General features: G+C 35.6%; 1 protein-coding gene across 6 annotated transcripts in view; it reads right to left on the bottom strand.

Annotated features, from left to right (window-relative positions):
* Nucleotides 1-2,381: 2,381 nt before the first annotated feature.
* Nucleotides 2,382-20,387, bottom strand: part of MITF (melanocyte inducing transcription factor) — a 269,231-nt gene continuing 251,225 nt past the window's right edge. For 3 of the 6 annotated variants that reach the window (XM_051980698.1, XM_051980707.1, XM_051980680.1), the window contains exons 7-10: nucleotides 18,146-18,220; nucleotides 15,323-15,398; nucleotides 9,060-9,207; nucleotides 2,382-6,022 (exon numbers count right to left, since the gene is read on the bottom strand). In XM_051980698.1, coding sequence (XP_051836658.1) covers nucleotides 5,621-6,022; nucleotides 9,060-9,207; nucleotides 15,323-15,398; nucleotides 18,146-18,220 — 701 coding nt within the window. In that variant the 3' untranslated portion in view covers nucleotides 2,382-5,620. The remainder of the gene's footprint in view (nucleotides 6,023-9,059; nucleotides 9,208-15,322; nucleotides 15,399-18,145; nucleotides 18,221-20,387) is intronic. The other 3 variants (XM_051980715.1, XM_051980724.1, XM_051980689.1) reach the window with 1 other exon arrangement.

The following is a 20,387-nucleotide window of genomic DNA, read 5'->3' as shown; positions in this document are numbered from 1 at the left end:
AAAAACGAGAGTGGGAAGGCATATGAAATCTGGAAGCTCTGGTGGGGCTTTTATGGAGAGAAGTGTTCTTTCTGGGTTCAATTGCAAAGCTAACATGAAGTTAACCCAGGATCTCTGTTGAGCGATGTTAAAAGATCACCTGAATGTGTCTTTTTGAGTTTTCCTCCAAGTTTCATCACATCGGGATTACCAGTTGACATCTCCTATCACAAGCCAGTAGATGAGCTGGCAAAGCAGCAATACCAAAACACATGGTTTGTGGTGCTTGGGGGAAGTCGGGAGAAAGAAGAACAAGGAATAGAGGGATGACATTATCACTGTCTCAAATAGGAAGGCAATTTCATAAAAGTTATCAAGTTCACCCCCTCCTCTCACTCTTCTCCCTCCCCCCCCCGCCCTGAGGCAATTGGAGTTAAGTGACTTGCCTAGGATCACACAGCTAGGAAGTTCACATTTGAACTGAGGTCCTCCAGACTTCAGGCTGGTGCTCAATCCACTGCACCACCTAGCTGTCCCATCTCACTCATTTTTTAAATGAGGAAGTTAAAGCCCAGGTAATACAAAGGAATTATCCAAGGTCACAGAGGATAGAAATAGCAGAACCAGAATTCAAATCAGGACCTGACTTTAAATCCAAAATTCTTTTCTCTTTACCATATAACTACTATGATTTCATTTATGTTGTGAACAAGACCTTTTTCCTTCTGGAAGATGGCCCATTCAGAAGCCAATTTAGACCAAGCCTAATAAGATCCTTCATTTTGAAATCACCCAAAGAGCAAGAGATCATCCATTATAGGGTTTCCTGAAGTAAATGAACAATAGTCCCCACTCCCTCACCCCCAGGAAGCTTCTCGATTTCTTTTTGATGAAGATTTCATGATCTGAAACTAAAATTTCTTTTTATGACAAATGGAAATAAATGCTAAAATAACCTCAAAAAAAAAAAAGAACATATCATAATTTTATGGGGGGAGGGGGAAATCCACAAGGTTTTAAAGAAAGGAGCCGACTGATCAGCAGAGTTAGAAGTTTTATGATACTTTTCTCCAGAGGTCTAGTGGTATTTTTTTAAGGGCAGAAGTTTAAGGTATGACTAGGGAATACAGACATGTTAAATCTGACACTTTCCAATTCAAATCCAACGCTTACCAAAAAATTCTTAAGTATTAAAATAAATTAATACCAGCCCAGAGCTGTTATTTTGATGAAATGTCTAATAACATAAATGCATTTTAAACACCATAGTTCCTTGTGTAAATACACATGGAAGACTTAACAATTTCTCTTTAGGTAAAGTTACATCCAACAAAAAATAGCTTTTAAACTACAAAAGCTAGAGCATATAATTAATATTATTAGACCCTAAGATTTCTCCTGATTTAAAAAAAAATAGATAATTATAACCTATAAGATCATAAATCATATAACTGAAAATGTTTCAAATAAAAAGCAAGATGAGTAGCATTTAAGAAAAAAAGGCATTTTGCTGGGTTTTTTCCAACTGTTTTACAATTTGTCACCCATTAAAAATCAATAGAAAATATGAATACATGGTTTTCTTCGAGATGCGGGACAAAATAATTTCTTTGGTTAGTCCAGGGATTCTTATAGGTTAACTTGCTGATTTTTCTGTATTTCAATGTTATTGATTTCCTTGGTAATCCTAGGTATTTTATTTTGTGCATTTAAAAATATGATTCTAGGGGCAGCTAGGAGGAGCAGTGGATAGAGCACCAGTGGATAGAGCACCAGCCTTCAAGAGAGGAAGATCTGAGTTCAAATTTGAACTCAGACACTTAACACTTCCTGTCTATATAACCCTGGGCAAGTCACTTAACCCCAATTGCCTCAGCAAACAAACAAACAAAATAGGTAGACACCATGACATAAAAAAAAAAAAAAAAAAAAAGGTTTAAAATCTTTGAAGGGGAGTTTTATTTGTTTGCTTCTATCCATAATAATTTTTTAAAAAATTTACTTATGAGTGTACATCCTATTTCCTCCAGTAGCAAGTAGGGTCATTGAGAACCGGGCATTCAGTTTGATCTTTGTCTTCCCAAAACCCGACTTGGTGTACAGAAGGCATTTAATAAATGCTCATTGAATTAACCTGGATTGCTTTTTGGATTAAAGCGCACCAGATTTGGAGTCAGTGTATCTGGGAAGGAATCCCGATTCTAGTTAATTGCTATTTGTGTGACCTTGGACATGTTCCCTTCCTGAGCGCCTCAGTTTATTCATCTGTAACATAAGTCAGACTAGAGGGCCTCTGAGGTTCCCCCCGGATATACAAGACTTCAAGGTAATTCTTGAAAATAGAAACTAAAACACACACGATGAAATCTGGCATTAACTCAACACCATGGGCCACTGCTAAGTATGTGAAAAACCAAATGCTTTAATCAGTCTCTCAAGAACAGATCAATTGGATACATTAATATTGACCCATAGTTGACAGTGCTACGGACCACACACAAAGCATTGCTGTGGTCAACAGCAGGTAAATATATCCACATTACAGTACCAAGCATCGGCAAGAGACAGTCATTTGTCACCTTTTCAAAAAAAAAGCTTTCTCTCTCTCTCTCTCTCTTTCTCTTTTTTTAATATACTATCATTGATATCAGCTTTCTCCCCAGTGCATTTTTCTTCAAAAACATGAACAAGTGCATTCCTTTTAGTCTGACTGTGTCTCTTTTGGCTTTCTCTTAATTGGTATCGGTTGCAAAGTTTATTGCTTTATTGTCTAAAAAAAGAAACAGAAAGAACTACGTTGTTACTATACATTGTCATGTTGGATACATGGTTTTGGCAACATTAGAATGCTGGGTATTTCACATCCCTAACAAAAGGGGGTGGCTGGGATTGTGGTCCTTTCAGAGCAAGGGCTCCAGGACCACACCTGGCTGTCCCCAGGGGCTGCATCTTTATCTTGTGGATACAACACACCGCCCCCAAACTCCTGATTCTCTGACCCACTGGTCACTGCAATGACTCCGCTCTCCATTTGGCAAAAAAGAAATAAATAAAACCACGCCCGGACTACTGGAGCATCCTCCTGGGCTCTTTCTTTCTCTTCTGGGACCCGGTTTATCCCCTGTAGCAACCAAGGACCAGCGGGAGCCAGCGACTGTTCCGACGCTCAGCAAAGTGCTTGGCGCACAGTAGGTGCTTAATAAATGTTCTTGACTGATTGCCCAGAGGTTGCGAGAGGCAGGGTCGTGGTACAGAATGCCATACGGTCTATAAATAAACGTCTCAAGCAGGTTGTTTAGTGCTGGTCAGATTACAAAGGCCAGTGTCCTCCATGCAGTCCCCTTCCCCCACCCCCACCCCAAGCCATATTGCTGGCTAGAATTTCTCCAAACTGGCTAAGGAAAAGAGGCCGAATGACCGTGCAGACTTTGACCTTCATCCCTGCCAGTTTCTAACCCCTTCCCCCTCCCCACAGAAACAGGAAAAGGAGAGGGACAATGCTATGATTGTATCAATGAATACCTATGGTACAATTAGCAGTTCAAGCACAAGTCGGCAATTGCATTAACTACCTAAGTAAAAGAGCTGTACAATGATGGGGGGGTTGAAAGAATGGGAAACTTTTTCCCTACCCCCTCAAGTAATAAAGCTATAAAAATTGATAGCATCATCAATGTTTCCAAGGATTTTCCTAGCCCAACGTGCATGGGAAATGTGCAACTGATTTTTTTTTTCCACACGAACTGTCCACTCAAGTAACTGACATCCTCGATCCACATTCATCATCAATTCACATTTGACTTTTTAAATACTTTTTTTTAAAAGACCATCCTGAAAAAAAAAAAAAAAGGTTTTCCTGATGAAAGAAGTTGGCACTCTGTCTCTAAAATATATTTCATATTTTTAAGTGGCTGAAGGAAAATTGGAAGCTCTTAATGTCTACATAGGCACCATGCTACTTCCTCCTTTTAAATCTGAAAGAAAAACCACCCAAAAACTTTCTCCTATGTCACACTTCAGTCAGTGCTAGTCCAAAGAAGACTACTCCTATATTTAAGGCACTTCATTCTGAATGAGATAAGCTTTTCTGCCTCTTACAATCAAATAGGAGGCCGCTACTGAGAAATTCCATTCGTCAGCCTGGCTCGTAACACCCTATATCATCTTTGTCAAACATCTAGGCTTGATATAGTACAGATAATGCTACAGTTATTGCATAGGACTACACTTGAGTAGATAATGCACTGAAACTACCTTTACAACATTGTTGTATGTTAAAATTTTAACATTATCAAGTAACAGTAATTTGCCGATATAGTAATCTCTCTCTTAAAAAAATGCCAGTGAGTTTGTTGAAACAAACCCCCCATTTCTATGACCGTAATGGACATATCAACTCTATGGTTATTGGTTTGCAAGAATATTTCTATTTTTCGTATCACTAAAAATAAATATGTAAGTTTATTTTGTCTAGAAAGCCTTGTTTACCTAGTCTATTTATACTACATCTTAAATGCATTTAAAAACATTTCCAAGTGAGACTATAATATACAAAATATTCTCAAATCTCTCTTTTAAACACAGGACCCTGCAAAAAAATCTTCCATTCAAGTGTTTATAAAGAATGCAGAAAACCAGTGAGTTTTAAAAATGTTGAAAACTTGTCGTTTTAGATGCATATCCTTATAAATGAATACAAATGTATTGAAAAGAATGATGAGAATAAAGAATCCATACAAATCAAATTAACAGTACAACACATTTTCTTTAAAAAAAAAATTAAAGTCCTAAAGCCAATTAGAAATGTGCCCAGTTTAGTTTTTATGCCTAAAAATCAAAATTCTTAAAAAAGAAAAAACCTTTCAAGTGCTCCTTGATATCTGACTTGGAAAGTACATCATTTCTTTTTTTTCCACAATAAAATATTTTTCTTATGAAAAGCTGAACCACACTCATTTGAGAAGACAAGATCATAAAAGCATCAAGAAATTGAGAGTGAGATTAAAATAAGCTTTCTGTTTTAGCAGTCTTGATCTCTCCCTTCTTCTTGTGCCCTGAAAATAGCCATCCGTAATGTTTCCTAACCAACTGGCAAAAAAAAAAAAAAAAAAAAAAAAATAGTTGTTCTCTAAGAGTGTAGTAGTATCTCTTAAAATAGTCTGTGGTATAAAGACTAAACAATGCTGGAAGGATATAATATTTTTAAGGCAGCACTAATAAATCAATACATTTACAAAATGGCAAAGGGCTTTTTGGTTGCTTTACATTCTTCCATTAAACGCATACATTTCATTTCCAAGTAAAGAGCTGGCATGAAGTCTCAAACCAAGTTTCACCTGAATAAAAGTACCATGATTTTGATTCAAAATTCTATTGCTCAGAATTCTAAAGTTCACGGTGAATCCAGTTCACAGATACTGTACGTGTCTTGTACAATACTTTGGAGGCATTGGTAATTTTAAAATAGAATATATGTCTTTTTCACAAAATTCTAAAAAATAAAATATAGACTGGGCTATCGATGAAGCATGAAAAATTTTTATATTAAAGGAAAATTATCAAGAAAACCCCAAAAGGTAAAATCATTGAATCTACTGATCAGGAAGTGAAGCAGTTTATGAGAAAGCCGATCACCCATTTGCTAACAGGCGTGATCAGTGTCTTCCATACTCATGCTGCTCCTCCGGCTACTCGTTTTGGAAGCTCCGGGAGATACCGACGAAAGGAGTGGATCAGTTACCCCGACGGGAGAGAGAGTATCGTCCATCAAGATGTCTTCCAGTTTGGAGCCCATTTTTGTAGGGACGCTGTAGGCAGTTGTTGTTTCAGTCCCGTTTCCCAAGTTATTGCTGAAAGTGATGGTGCCATCTGTAAGATCAAGAGTGGTTGTGCAGGTGAGATCTGGGTGATGCTGAAGGACATCCTGACTGCAGTTTTCAAGGACTGGCTCTTGTTTGATGACACGATTCACCAGATCCGGGGAACAAAGCCCCGTAGACGGAATGAGGGAAAGTCCATGTGCTCGAGCCTGCATCTCAAGTTCCTAAAATAATAATAAAAATGATAATGATGATAGTAACGAGATATATAATGAGAAAATCAGAAAAATAAAACTGGTTTTAAAGACAAGTGTTTCACGTGGATTATCATGGCCAAAGAATTCCTAGTCTATGGGTGACAAAGCCTAGGCTAGACCAGAAAAAGCATATTCAATCTCTCCATAGCTGTATTCCTTCTTTTAGATGTAGAATGACAAAATATAGTCTACTGGGCATTAAGATTTCTTTACTTCTTGATGCAAAGGAAATGGAAAACTGGAATAACAATGTCAGTATCATCCAAAAATGGAAAACAAAGGAAATAATAACTGGAAGAAACAGTATAGAAAGGGGGGAGTGTTAGCCCTAAATTAGGAAGAATGGAGTTCAGCTTACAAGTTCTTGTAGTGTGACCTTAGGCTAGTGTGCTGGACCACTCTCCAAGACTATAAATTTCAAAGTAGGTGCCAGTCGTTGGGATGGGGAATTTCCTCACCAGGAATTCCCTAAAACAACAATCACTCTCCAGATCAGTGATAATGATAACCCACACACTGAATGCAGTTCAAAGGGCTATATCAAAAGCTAAAAGTGTTTCAAAAGAGCTGGAGAGAAGGAGGATTAGCCTTTCACAGTACCACTGATTTCCTAACAAATGTCTGTTCCTGAACAATTTCTTTTTAGTCTCTTCTGGAAAAGTTGCTTGCCTCAGTTTTCTTATCTATAAAAGTGGGACAGTGATATCTGTAGAACTGAATTCACAGGATTGCTGTGAAACTCAAATGTGACAATGTATATGAATATATTATATTCTTTTTAAAACACTATCTTAAAAGCATTTATTATTAGTGGGAAGAAGCATGGCTCAGAGAAAGAATGCTGAACTTGAAGTCAAAAGACTGCCACTTTCTACATAGATACATATGTCCTACATATATTTAAATATCTCCTTTTATGCTTTATCTAAAAATATTAAAAATGTCATTTTCTTTATTTAAAAAAAAACCTTTCCAAACTTTTAGGAAATTCTTAGAGTGGAAAGACTAGTAAGTAAAGAGGATCTTTCATAACACAATGGATTAAGAGTGGAGAACCAGAAACTTAACAAAGAGTAAGTCATGTCAGGAAGTTCAGTTGACTCTGTGATCCTAGTTGGGATTTTTTTTTTTTACAATCACCCTAGAATGTTTTGCCACTTTTCAGTTCATTTTACAAATGAGGAAACTAAGGCAAACAAGGCAGGGTCACATAGTAAGGAATAAAGACCAGATTTCAACTCAGAAAAATGAATCTTCCTGACTCCATACCTAGCAATCTCTCCACTATGCCACCTTGCTGCCCCAGAAATACCTTGGCTAGAGATTAATGCTATTTATAGCAGATTTTGGTCTACATCATAGAGAACTATAATTGCAATATATATATTTTTTTCTTTTTAAGTTCTTATCAGCAACCCATAATGTACCCTATCCATCCCTTCCCATCTTTTGCATCTCTTGCCCAAATCCACTTCAAAATTCAACACTTAGCCTTCCTATCTTCCTCCTGACATTGCAAAGGTGAGCCTGGATTCTCTAGGCTATTTCTTTTACTAGGATACACATATCAGATAGCAAGCATGAAATGAGGTGGTTACCCATGGTTCTGTCTATTCCTTTATATAATCTCTAGAAATTCATGTCTCTGCAGATGTAATTTCTACAGTCCCAGGCCATTTAAGAAAATAGCCATTTCACTGATGTTACAGGCTCTTTCTCCTGTAAAAAATTCTACATGCCTCGCTCAGTTAAAGCAGAAATGAAAAGAAACCCCAAAGCCCAACTTGAAAATGAATTTTCACTTAAATCTGCACCTACACGCTAATGCTCATTGCATACTTATGAGAGAGAGAGAGAGAAGGAAGATAGAGAAGGAAAACAGAGAGAAAGGAGGAAGAGAAAGAGATTTGAAATCAGAAAGAGAGGAAGGAGAGGGAGAGAGAGGAGAGAAATATAGTGGAGAGAGAAAGATGAAGAGATAGAAGATTAAAAGGAAGGAGAGAGAGATGGAGAAAGGGGAGAAGAAAAAAAGGAAGATAGAGAAATGTGGAGAAATAGAGGGAAGGAGAAAAACGGGAAGGAGGGACAGAAGAGAAAGAGGGAAAGAGAAAAATGAATAGGGAAAAAAAAGAAGTGGAGGGAGAGAGCAGAAGAGGGAAGAAGGGAGAGAGGGGGAGAAAGAGAGAGAGAGAGAGAGAGAAATGCCAATGCTATTAATGAATACTTATGTAAGAGCGTACCAATAGCCACAAATGAAGATTATAGCTATATAGGACCCTTGCTATTCCAGCTGTAGAACTGGATTAAGGGGAAAATATTATTATTATGCTACAAATGCTAACTATTGTATATAAAAACGAGGTAAGAATCTGGACCTGTGATTCCAGCAACCTAGGCAAACAGCATGGAAACTGGCCCAACAGAGCTGCTGACGGTGTCAGCCAACCCTGGACCCAGTGCTGTCTCCTGACTATAAGCAGGTCACTCATTTCTCTGCATCCCTGGCACCTCGCCAAGACTTCAAGTTGCCAATAAGCATATATAAATTACTATATATAAAACCACCAATCAGAGCTAGAGTGAAATAGTATTTTCAGGTTTCCAAGTGTTTTGCAGACATTATTTCATTTGAGTCTCATTACAATGTTAAAGAGGAGAGAACAGAGCCCATAGTCACAGTCAATGTATGATCTAAGTTCTTCTGACTCCAAGTTCAGCATTGTGTCCACCACGTTGCTTCTTAAGCCATGTCATCCACCAAGATTTAGTGACCTGAACAAAAAAATTCTCATTTTCCCAGATAGGCTGCCTTACAATGAGGGCCCCCAAAAGACTGGGACTCTAAGAAATTTACCAATAAAGATCAGGAACCTCTACAGACCATATTTATGGAAATGAAAAGCTAGCTAATAAATCAATCAACTAAAGAAAGGAATAGAGACAATGCTCGTTCTGGAAGACGTTCTTTCCTGGAGGGTTTGTTCCCTAAGAGGAGTGCCCTTACCTGGATTCTGAGCAGGAGGTGCCTGTTAGCGTGTTCCAGTTTCTTCTGTCTGTTTTCAAGTTCTTTTGCCCGCTGCTGTTCTCGTTGGAGTTTTCGAATGTAGTCCACAGACGCTTTCAAGATAGTTCCCTTATTCCACCGCATATCTCTGCAATAGACAATGGAGAAAAATGGATATTCTGAGGTCATAAAAAAAAATCAAAATTCAAAAGATACATGTTTAATCTATCATTTTAAACTAATTATTCATACTATTCTTGATCAACTTGAGCACTCAAAAAAATGTGATTTGATAAAGAGATCATGTTTTCAATGAATATTAATCTCAAATGTGTTCATATATATATTTTTTAATTGAGAGATGCTATTAGTAATGTGGTATAATTAAAAAAAAACTTTCAGGGATAAGAGAGATCTCAAAGGATATCTACTCCAACTAATAAAACTGCACAACAATCCTTTTGGTATCATGATCAAAGGGCATGAATTCAGCCCTGGGTCAGTGCTGGGTCTGGAATCATGATCTCAGAAACTTATTAGCTATGTGACCTTGGGCAAGTCACAAAATATATGTCTTAGTTTCCTTAAATGCAAAATTAAGAAAATACTAGCCCCTGTTTCCCAAGTTGTCTGGGAACATCAAATGACATAACATACATAAAGGACTAGCACAGTCCCTAGCATACAATAGGTGCTTTATAAAAATTTGTTCCCTTCTTTTTGTTTGAAGATCTCCTTCTGTATGATTGCTTTAAGGCATCCCTTTTGAAATCCTCTAATTGTAAAGAAATTTTCCCTTATGTTTTACCTATAGGATATAAAAGACTTTGAGGGCAGGGCTGTTTTGTTTTTTCCCTAGTACACAGAGTCCCTAGTAGTGCTTAACAAATCCTTGTTGATTAACTTGAATCTAAATTTTTCTGGATTAGTTGCAATAGGAATTTAGTAAAATTATTAATGTCAATAATTAATAAAATATCATATGTAAAAATGGCTATTATAATCTGACATTTACATAGTACCTAAGGTTTGCACTATACATTATATTGATTATCTTATCCAATGCTCTCAATAATCCTATGCTAGAATCAGGAGAATACTGTACACAGTAACAATAAGATTAGGTGATGATCAACTATGAAAGACTTAGCTCTTCTATAAAACGATTCTGTTAGACTTGGGATGGAAAAGACCATCCACTTCCAGAAAAAGAGCTGTGGAGACTGAATGTGGAGCAAAGCATATTATTTTCACCTTTTTTAATGTGTTTATTTATCTTATATTGTTTTTCCCCTTTTGGTCTGATTTTTCTTGCACAACATGACACATATGGAAATATGTTTATAATGACTATACATGTATATCCTCTATCAGATCTCTTATGGAGGCAGAAAGTAATTGAAGGAGAAAAAAAACTGGAGTTCCAAATCTTACAAAAATAATTGTTGAAAACTATCTTTATATGTATTGGGAGAAAACAAAAGATTATTAAAAGCAAAAAGAAAGGTATTTTTAATAATACTCTGCTATTCTTAGTCCCAATTTACTAATGAGGCTAAGAAAGGTTAAGTTTACTAAGATCAAAGGGTTAAGAAGTGTCTGGGAAGGATCGGAAAGCAGGTCTTTCTGACATCCCTCCTAGCATGCTGCCTGAATCTCTGGGTCACTATGGGGCTGTGTGACCTTGGTGAGCTAACTTGGGCTCCACTAACCTCATCTCTTTCATAGAACTGTCATGAAGCCCAAATGAAACATTGTCTTTGAAAGTATTTCAAGAAGGAAGTAACAAACCAACCTAAGTATTGTCATTTTAATTTAGGGAGAGGTGAGAGAAGTCAGACTTACGATTTCATCAATATACAGAATTACAAATATGGAAATTGTCTACCAGGGCAGGTGGGAAACTCATCTGAAAATTCAGCTTGAGAATGGTGTGCAAGGGACGTGGGTTTAGCAACGAGCTCACGGGTTATACAGCTATGAGTCACAGACACAACTTGAATCCAGGTCTTCTTGCTTCCATGACCATCCTGCTATTTATTCTAACAAGTCACTTTTCAATAACAACTCTCATGGAAGTATCAGAGACTGGACTTATTGAGTCCATTGTTGTAGGAAATTGTTTCAGGAGAAAATTCCCTCTATTTGGCATCTTCTCCATTACTTAGAGGCAGCTAGGAGCCTCAGATTCCTATTAACTACATGACCCTGGGCAAATTATTTAATCCTATTTGCCTCAGTTTCTTCATCTGTAAAATGAGCTGAAGAAGAAAATGGCAAAGTACTCCATAAGCTTTGCCAAAAAAAAAAAAATAAGAAAAGAAAAGAAAAGAAAAAAAAAAACTAAAAGGAGTCACAGAGAGTCAGACATAACTGAAGAATGACTAAACAACAAAAACAACTAACTTTGTCTTAGAGATGTCAAAGAGATGCAGACTAAACTGTAATGGGGAATATTTAATAAAATAAATAAAAATACAATAAGCCACAGAGAAAATCTGACATATTAAGAGCAAATCAATATGCCACCTGCAGGTATCCATATACACAAATTAGCATGCTTTATTTCTATTTTAGGTTGACACTAATGGTCTAGAAGACTGACAGGATAAATAAGCTGTTCAAAGTCATACAGCCAGTTTGTGGCAAGGACAGGATTTGAACCCAGGTCTTTTTGGTTTTGAAGCCAATTTTCTATTTATCATGACATACTATTTGTTCATTATAATTGCAATGAGTAATAATTAACACCAATAATTATTTTATATTAATTGGTTCATTCAATCAAACACTTGGTCAGAAATGTTGGGTAGAACACAGCAATGCTTGCTCAGAGTATCATTTTTAAAAAGGCAGTAAGTGACTGGCATTCATTGAGTTTAAGTGGAAAATAAAAAAGAAATTCTGGGATAGTCAGAATGGTTCCACCCAAGAAAGATTTACCTTGTTCTTTAGGTCTTTATCTAGAATTACTGGTACAAGAAATCTGGAGTCCACTCCAAATCCTTTCCACAGTTTCAATTCAATAAACATTTAAGTTCCTTATGCTAGGAGCTGGAGATAAAATGGTTAAAAAGAACCAGTTCCTGGGGCAACTAGGTAGAGCAGGGGATAGAATACCAGCCCTGAAGACCTGAGTTCAAATGTGACCTCAAACACTTAACACTTCCTAGCTGTGTGACCCTGGGCAAGTCACTTAATTCCAATTGTCTCAGAAAATAAATAAATAAATGAGTGAATGAATGAATGAATAAGTGGATGGATGGATGAATAAGTAAATAAATGAAAAGAAAAATAGAAAAAAAGAAAGAAAGAAAAGAAAAGAAAAGAAAAGAAAAGAAAAGAAGAGAAAAGAAAAGAAAAGAAAAGAAAAGAAAAGAAAAGAAAAGAAAAGAAAAGAAAAGAAAAGAAAAGAAAAGAAAAGAAAAGAAAAGAAAAGAAAAGAAAAGAACTAGTTCCTGCTCTCAACACACCTTGTCCAGTGGTGATTCCGAGGGTTTGGTAATAGGCCAAATTTCTTAAAATGGTCATTTACACTTGATGCCCTCATTGCTTCCTGTCTCATTTGTTTCTAAATTTGCTATAATCTGGCTTCCACCCTCACCTATTCAAGTGAAACTGCTCTCTCCAAAATTACCAAGATCCCTTCATTGCGATATTAATGGCCTTTTCTCAGCTTTCATTCTTCTTGACATCTCTGTAGCCTTACATTGTCTCTCCTCTCTTGGTTTTCAATGAACTACTCAGTCTTGATTCTCTTCCTTTATCTCTGATCATTCCTTTCTTTTCCCTTTGATGGGTTATCATCATGTTAGGACCCTTAGATCTGGTAATACCCCCAAGGTAGGCCACTGCTTCTCTTTTTGCTCTATACTCCCTCCCTATATGACCTCAACAGCTTCCATAGGTTTAATGGTCATCTCTATATAGACGACTGTACATTAAGTCCTGTTTTCTGTCTCAAACTCTACTCTTTCATCATCAGTTGCCTTATTTCCATCTACGGTATCACCATCCTCCAGGTATCAACTTTCTACTCTTACTCACCCCATCAGCCAAGTCATTTTTATCTGCTCCTTCCCTGTCGAATCTGTCTTCTGTACTCATACAGATTCTACCCTGGTTCAGACTGCCATCAGCCCTCACCGGTACTATGTCAACATCCTCCTATTTGGTCTCTCTGCCTCAAGTCTTTCTCTGATCTGACCCATCCCTCATTCAGTGGCCAAAGTAGTTTTCCTAAAGCACACATCACTGTCCCATTGAACAAATTCCAGTGACTTTCTATTCCCTCTAGGACCAAATATAATTTTTTTTGGGGGGTCTTACATTAAAACCTTTTCTATCCTTTCCCATTCTTGCCTTTCCAGTTTTCTTTCACAATGCTCCTTGCCATGTACTCTATAGGCCAGCTATACTAGCCGCCTTGTCCCCTGCACAAGACACTATCTCTCATCTTTGACTCAACCCAGGGATGCTTTCCTTCTTCACTTCTACATTTTTAGAATCCTAAGTTTCCTTCAAAACCTCTCTCAAGGGCCACTTTCTGCATGAAGCCTTTTCTGACCTTAATAAATGCTTATTGATTGACTGAAATAACTTCTTTGAAGAGCAAAATCCTAACAGCAGGAGAGAAACATAAATATATGAGCTTATGCCTTAAGTAAGTGCAGGCTAGGAAGAGAGAAGTAGTATTTCAAGATTGGTCAGAATTATTTCAACCCTGTTTTTCAGTCTTTGCTTTAGCATGACACTCAATCAATCCATGCATGTGTGCTCGGGCCTTCCACAGAGCGTAATATATTTTATTTCAACATGGTGAACAAAGAGAATGACAGTGGTTGGTTCATCTAATGAAATACATAAACATTCCATTTCAAAGAAAGAAAAAGAGGAGATATAAATACTATCTTTTGCTACAGACCCATCTTTTAATAATACTTGGCTAAAGAGGTTCCCAGGCTACAGTTAAAATAAAAATCTGCTTTTAAAAAAAGTGAACGCTGATAGAGAATAGGAAAATGGGAATTCAATTTCAACTCTCATGCAAGGCTGACTGTAGCAAATGAAGGTCACAGCCCCTTAGTATTATAAAATGATATTACTGAATGAAGAATTTGGATGTTTCAAGTTTTAAAATGACTTTACTTGAAAACCGGGAAGCAAACTGTTGAAAATGTAAAATTCACTTGGACATTCATTATATACTTTACAATGAATGGGAAATTATTTTTTTATTTTATTTTGTCACAACCCACTGTCAATCACATATATATCAAATTTCATAAGCCTTGCACAGACATGTCTTGATTTCATTTTTCCCCTTATTTGTGGGACTTAAAAGACCATGTTCAGAGAATAATTCTACACTGCATTACATAGATTCTATTGAGACATATACTTCCTGAAGCCACCTTATGTCAAATGTGCCAATTTCAAATGAACTCAACAACCATTTTTCTTGTTCAATGTGCTCTTCTGGCAGACCCCTACCACAGGAAGAAGGGGACGCCTATACATGAATTTTATTAATGAAAGAACAGGAAAGCTAAAAAACCTAATTATCCAACTTGTCCTGAGCAGCAGACCAAGAACTATGATTTTCTAAAAGTATCATCAGCAATTACAAATATCAGAAAGGTGCACGTGGTTATAGATTTTCATAAAATAAATTCTATTCATGCTGCTGAGATCTCCTTAGAATGATCCTGGAGTATAGTGACCTTTCCCCCCTCTAATCATTACTGATAAATGCTAATCATTACATGTAGGCTCATTAGTGACTATGGTCATCATCTACATTAAGGGCATAGAGGCCCAAATCTCACCAAAATGCTGGTTAAAAATCTCTGTGGTCCCTGAAGGACTCTTAAAAACAAGAGTGTAAGCAAACAAAACTCTGAGCATCTTTGAGCGTGCACACTAGATCTTCTTAGCTTTCTGGTGGCTTTCCTTCTTCCATGGTCAATCAATTTATAGTAAAAAGAGAAAGCCTATTAGAGCTACATGGAAAAGTAAAAATATGATAAAATTAATAGAAAATGTGGTAAGATTAATGAATAAGATAATGGATTAATGGAAATGGATGGTCCCACTGGTATCCTGCCCAATCCTAAAATTCTATAAGTTAAAATCAGAGAAAGCCCTTTTAATGCTAGGGAGGTGATCTCTATTTTAAAAGTACCTATAAGTATTTGTACACAGAACTAAGAAATGAAATAAAAGAAAATACGTAGAATATAACAACATGCAACTGTACTCACGGATCATTTGACTTTGGTATCAAAGTGCCTAGCTCTTTAATGCGGTCATTGATGTTAAACCTCCTCCTTCGTTCAACTTCAAGGAAAAAAATACATGAGAAATATTTATTAGGATAAAATAACATACTCACTTAGGACATCTCATTAAGATTCTCTTTTACAATGGAAAAACTGCCTGACCAAGATTTGATATTCGGTCTGGCCCCTATTTGAGTCTGGACAAGTACATCGCAACACTGTCTGAGTCTCAGTGTCTGTACTCAAAAATGAGGGTTTGAGACTTCATGAACTCTATAGTCTTTTTCATCTATACTGACTTTGGGAATCTAAAGACATCCATATATATATATATGTCTTTAATCCATCCACTGCACCATACTCCTTCACTCTGGTGTGTATATATATATACATATATATGCAAGTATATGATAAGTATTTTGTGTGTATAGGTATGTGTATATATACATACACAAATAAAACATATATACAAACATACACACAGGCACATACACAAATATATATATAAAATACAATATATAATATGATATTAAATATGTATATGTGTGTATATATATATATATATATATTTGTGTGTGTGTGTCTGTGTATATTACATATATGTGGTATTCAGTCCCTCTATACCCATATTCTTCCCTATCTATCATATATTACATATTGGCATATAAATATATATAGATATGCCCAACCATTTATGCATTGGGGCATGTATAAAAATATGTATATACAAATTTGAGACCCCTTTAAGTAGTAATAATATTCAAAAGCAAGTGAAGTTTTTTCAACATTTATATATATAATATATACTATGTGTATAGTACATATACTTTATATAGCTATATACATATAATTTATATACAAAATGAACTATTCACATTTATTGACAATTTATTATTTGACCCCAAGCAAATAATTTTACCTCTAAATACTCCTAGTCAACTCTCTACACACTGAGAGGTACAACAGATGCCATTTTGCACTGATAAAAAAAAGTACCTCACTGAGAGTTCCGTGTTGCAACATAATGCAGGAGAGAGCAAAAAAAAGAAAATTCCTCTTTTATTTGCAAAAGTGGCACAAAATGAATAACAGAAATGTTTTATTTAAACATTTAAAAGGATAATCCATTTTGTACCATTTAAAATTTGATTAACCAGGGGAGAAAAGTATGATAATTTCATTATATATTTGAAATATTATATATTTGAAATATGTACCAAGTTGCACATAATAGATTTGCAGTTTTATGTGAAATTATTTTTTAAAATTATAATTATGGAAATGCCTATTTTATTCCAGAAATTAAAAATTATATGTGTGTGTGTGTGTGTGTGTGTGTGTGTGTGTGTGTGTATTTGGATTAACTAGAATGCTTTAGGAATAGAATACTTTAAGTAATTATTTTTTAAAAAACTGAAAGTTAATCAGAAACCCTTCTTTGTTCAAAAGTCGTTGAGGGAGAAATACTTCAAAACTATATGTATCAACTTTCTTGCTCTAGGAAATAATGGCTATTGAATAGAACTAAATCTTTCCTGAATGGTTGAGGAATCTTAGAGAACTTTAGAGTCTTCACTTTCAAAGTGCCTATTGTTACTGTTTGGGAGGATTATTGTAAAATACATAAATACACTATGCCTGTAAGATTTTTGAATATTTTCTCTGGATCTGCTTTCCCCCTCCCCTCCCTGTAATCCCCCTTTTCCTAAAACAAGAAATAAATGAACAAAACACATTTCCAGATAAGATGGTCTCTGATATTCCCTCTAGTGCTAGTCTATGATGCTATGGAGATTACTGGTTTCATTAGAGAAGGTTTCGTTATTTCTCATAACTTGCACAAGTAATTTAAGTTTTTATTCTCAGTTCACCACTCTTCAAAAAGTTCTGAGATTTTTTACTTCTTAATATTGATTTCTAATTATGAGACAAGATTTTGAGAGCCTGACATACATGATTTTAAGCTGATCAAGTTTACTGTTTCCTGTCAATATTGACTTAAATATTCTACTTATTTCAAACTTCAGACTTTTTATTGGTTTAGGTAAGTTTTAATACAGTCTTCCCCATTTCATTTAAAGGGAGTCTTCTACAATGAGTTCTATTGCTAATTATCTAGTTATCTGTATCTTTTTAAAAAGGGAAAACAAACAAGTTGCTTTCAGAGGATTTCAGAGATCCTCAAGTTCAACACCTTTTAGTTAAGACTAGATCTAGGGCTCTAGGGTTCTCCTTCCCACTGTTCCACAATACATTCTCCATTACGAAAGGAAAAATAAAGTTATTGGAAGAGTAATCATTGGAAGATATGATCTAAGGCTATATAACAAATATAGGGTTAAAATCAATCTACATTCTTTTTTTGGTCATAGTTTTAAATCATTGATCTAGGTAAATGGGAAAATAGCTCCATCTCTGACCTGTCTTTTTGGCAAAGTAGCCTACTATCCAGAAATGGAGATTCCAATTCCTCTTTAGCAATAGATTACTGGGCAAAAAGCATTTTAAATTAGATAGTTAGAGATCAATCTTCCAACCCCACAAAAAACTACAAATAAAAAGTAACTAAGAAAGGAGGTTGATATAACAAAGAATTGTTTGAAGGTAGAAGAGGAAAATAAGTGTGTTTTTCATTTTTTCTAAACAACAAACTTCTTTCATGGGGATTTTTTTTTTGTTGATAATCACTTTAGTATTATGAAAGACATTCATTTTCTCCCAAAATCCCAACTAACATTTTGTAACCAAAGGATGAGCATTATTTCAATCATACAATTGACTTTAAGATGAAAAAAACCAACTTACTTAAGTTATGATTGTCCTTTTTTTGTCTCTCTTTGGCCAATGCCCTTGCTTCTGATTCTGTAGGAAAAATACACGCTGTGCACGTGAATGAAGTAATTAATTATTGGAAATGTTCAAGGAACAAAATGCAATTTGCAAAACATCTAATCTTCTAAATGAATGTAAATGAATCTCAATATAAAAGAAAATTTTTAAAAATAGCATTTCTACATTCTTATTTCCAATGGTATTAATGTATAATATTTGTATATTTTGTGTTTTCTCAAGTTTTTTTTTTTTCACCTGAGTAGAATATAAGTTCCTTGAGGACTTGGGTTTTATTAGTCTCTACTCTATAGTACTCTCTATTAGTCTCTAGTACTATACCTAATACATTCTAAGTACTAAATAAACTCTTGCTGAATTGAATTAAATACATTTGTCCAATGTGAACTAATTGTTCCCAAAAGTTGAATGAATACTTGTTGAATTGAAGTGGATTCAATTCAAATTAAGAAGAGATAAAAAAGGGGGTTGAGGAGAATGGAAAACCTTCCTGCAAAAAGCCACTGCTGTAACTAACTTATTTCAATATCTGAAGGATATATGTTCCTTCAACAACATTAGTTCTTGATAATATTATAGAGCTTAATAACACCTAAAGGTTTATATAAATATAAGCTATTATTAATAAGAGAACAACTCTATGAGTTGATTAGGAGAAAAAAAAATCAACATCTGGTAACCAATGTCTTGGTCCTGAGTCTTGCACAATAGACATAAAATAAAGATCATCCCTGGGCTCATGTACAAAGTGTTTCAACCTCTGCAGGACGTAGCCAGAGCTTCTGATCCAACAATAGAGTATGGAGAATGCAGGCTCGTCAAAAAAAAAAAAAAAAAAAAAACCCTGAAGTAGAATCTTAATGGAGATAAAAACGAAACTCCACAATTTACAACAATTTTCATAATGGTTCTCTGAAGAACATTAAGGATCATGGCATATCACCACTACATTAGCAGAATGATCAAAAGCCAGGGAGAAACTTCAGTCATTATAATACTTCTCTAAACCCCATTAATTCGATCCTTAGGACTTTGATACCTTGATCAGGTTCTCATGCCATGTGTTGGCCATTCCACCTATATCCTGCCTATCATTTTCATCTTCTCATGACTTTCCTGGGGACATTAGGTTTGGATAAGTGAGCTTTTTAATCCAAAGGATTGGTAATTTACTATTCTCCCCAATTTTCTGAAAACACACACACACACATTTGTCATTTCTACCTTCTACCTTGAATCTCTCTTATATATCCCCTTCTCTCTACTGACATATATCCAGATTATTGCTATTATCTGCTACTCAATAAAATCTAGTGATTCCACATTACTTCCAAGGATCAAATATAAAAGCCTGTTTGGCTATTCACATTGTTCACACCCCAACCATATCTAGGCTACTGACATTTTCCTCCCTTCCACTGCCATAATCCAGTGATACTAATCTTACTAACTTCTTGAAAAGGACACTAGATTTCCTGAGTTTCAGCCTTTGAATTAACTATTCCCCATGCCTGTATGTCTCTTCCTCATCTCTACTTCCTGGGGTGCGTGACTTTCTTTAAGAGTCAGATCAAATCACTCCCCCTTGCAAGAGGGTTTTCCATTCTCCTCAACCCCCTTTTCTAAGGTCTGAAGGATCAGTTCCTATTCTCGGCATTAAGAGAAATGTTAAAACTAGTAGTTACATAAGTGCCTCAACATCTCCCCATAAGTATGGCTCAGAATTACAATTTATATTTCTCTTGTAATAAATCTTTGCTTATGGTACAACATAAAAAGTAAGGTTTCCAAAGAGATAGAGAAGAAATGTGTCTCCACTATTATCCTTAAAGCTGAAACACCGTGGCATATGTGAAATACAGAATTTAAGCACTGGAAGAAATGAAACCAGTTTGTCAATAGCCATAAAACTCTGTTCTCCCAAGTAGCATTTATTAAGCACCAGTAGAGAATACAAAGCAGTGGACTAAGCAAATTAGGAGGATATAAAATAAATCATAATTTCCACCCTCAAGGAACTTACAATTTAGTCAGGGAATGAAATAGTGGACAAATAAAATAATTAGGGGACAAAACAAGACATCAATGAAGTTTCTTCTGTTAGTGCAATATATTGAAAAAATGATCAGAATGGGCAATGCTTAATCAGGGAAGATTTATAAGAGAAAGCATTTTGAGTCAAATCTGGGAAGAAATA

The sequence above is a fragment of the Antechinus flavipes genome, chromosome 1 (assembly GCF_016432865.1).
Source record: "Antechinus flavipes isolate AdamAnt ecotype Samford, QLD, Australia chromosome 1, AdamAnt_v2, whole genome shotgun sequence".
NCBI classification, from domain to species: Eukaryota; Metazoa; Chordata; class Mammalia; order Dasyuromorphia; family Dasyuridae; genus Antechinus; species Antechinus flavipes.
Note: the sequence above shows the minus strand (reverse complement) of the source record. Positions and strands in the feature narration are given on the sequence as shown.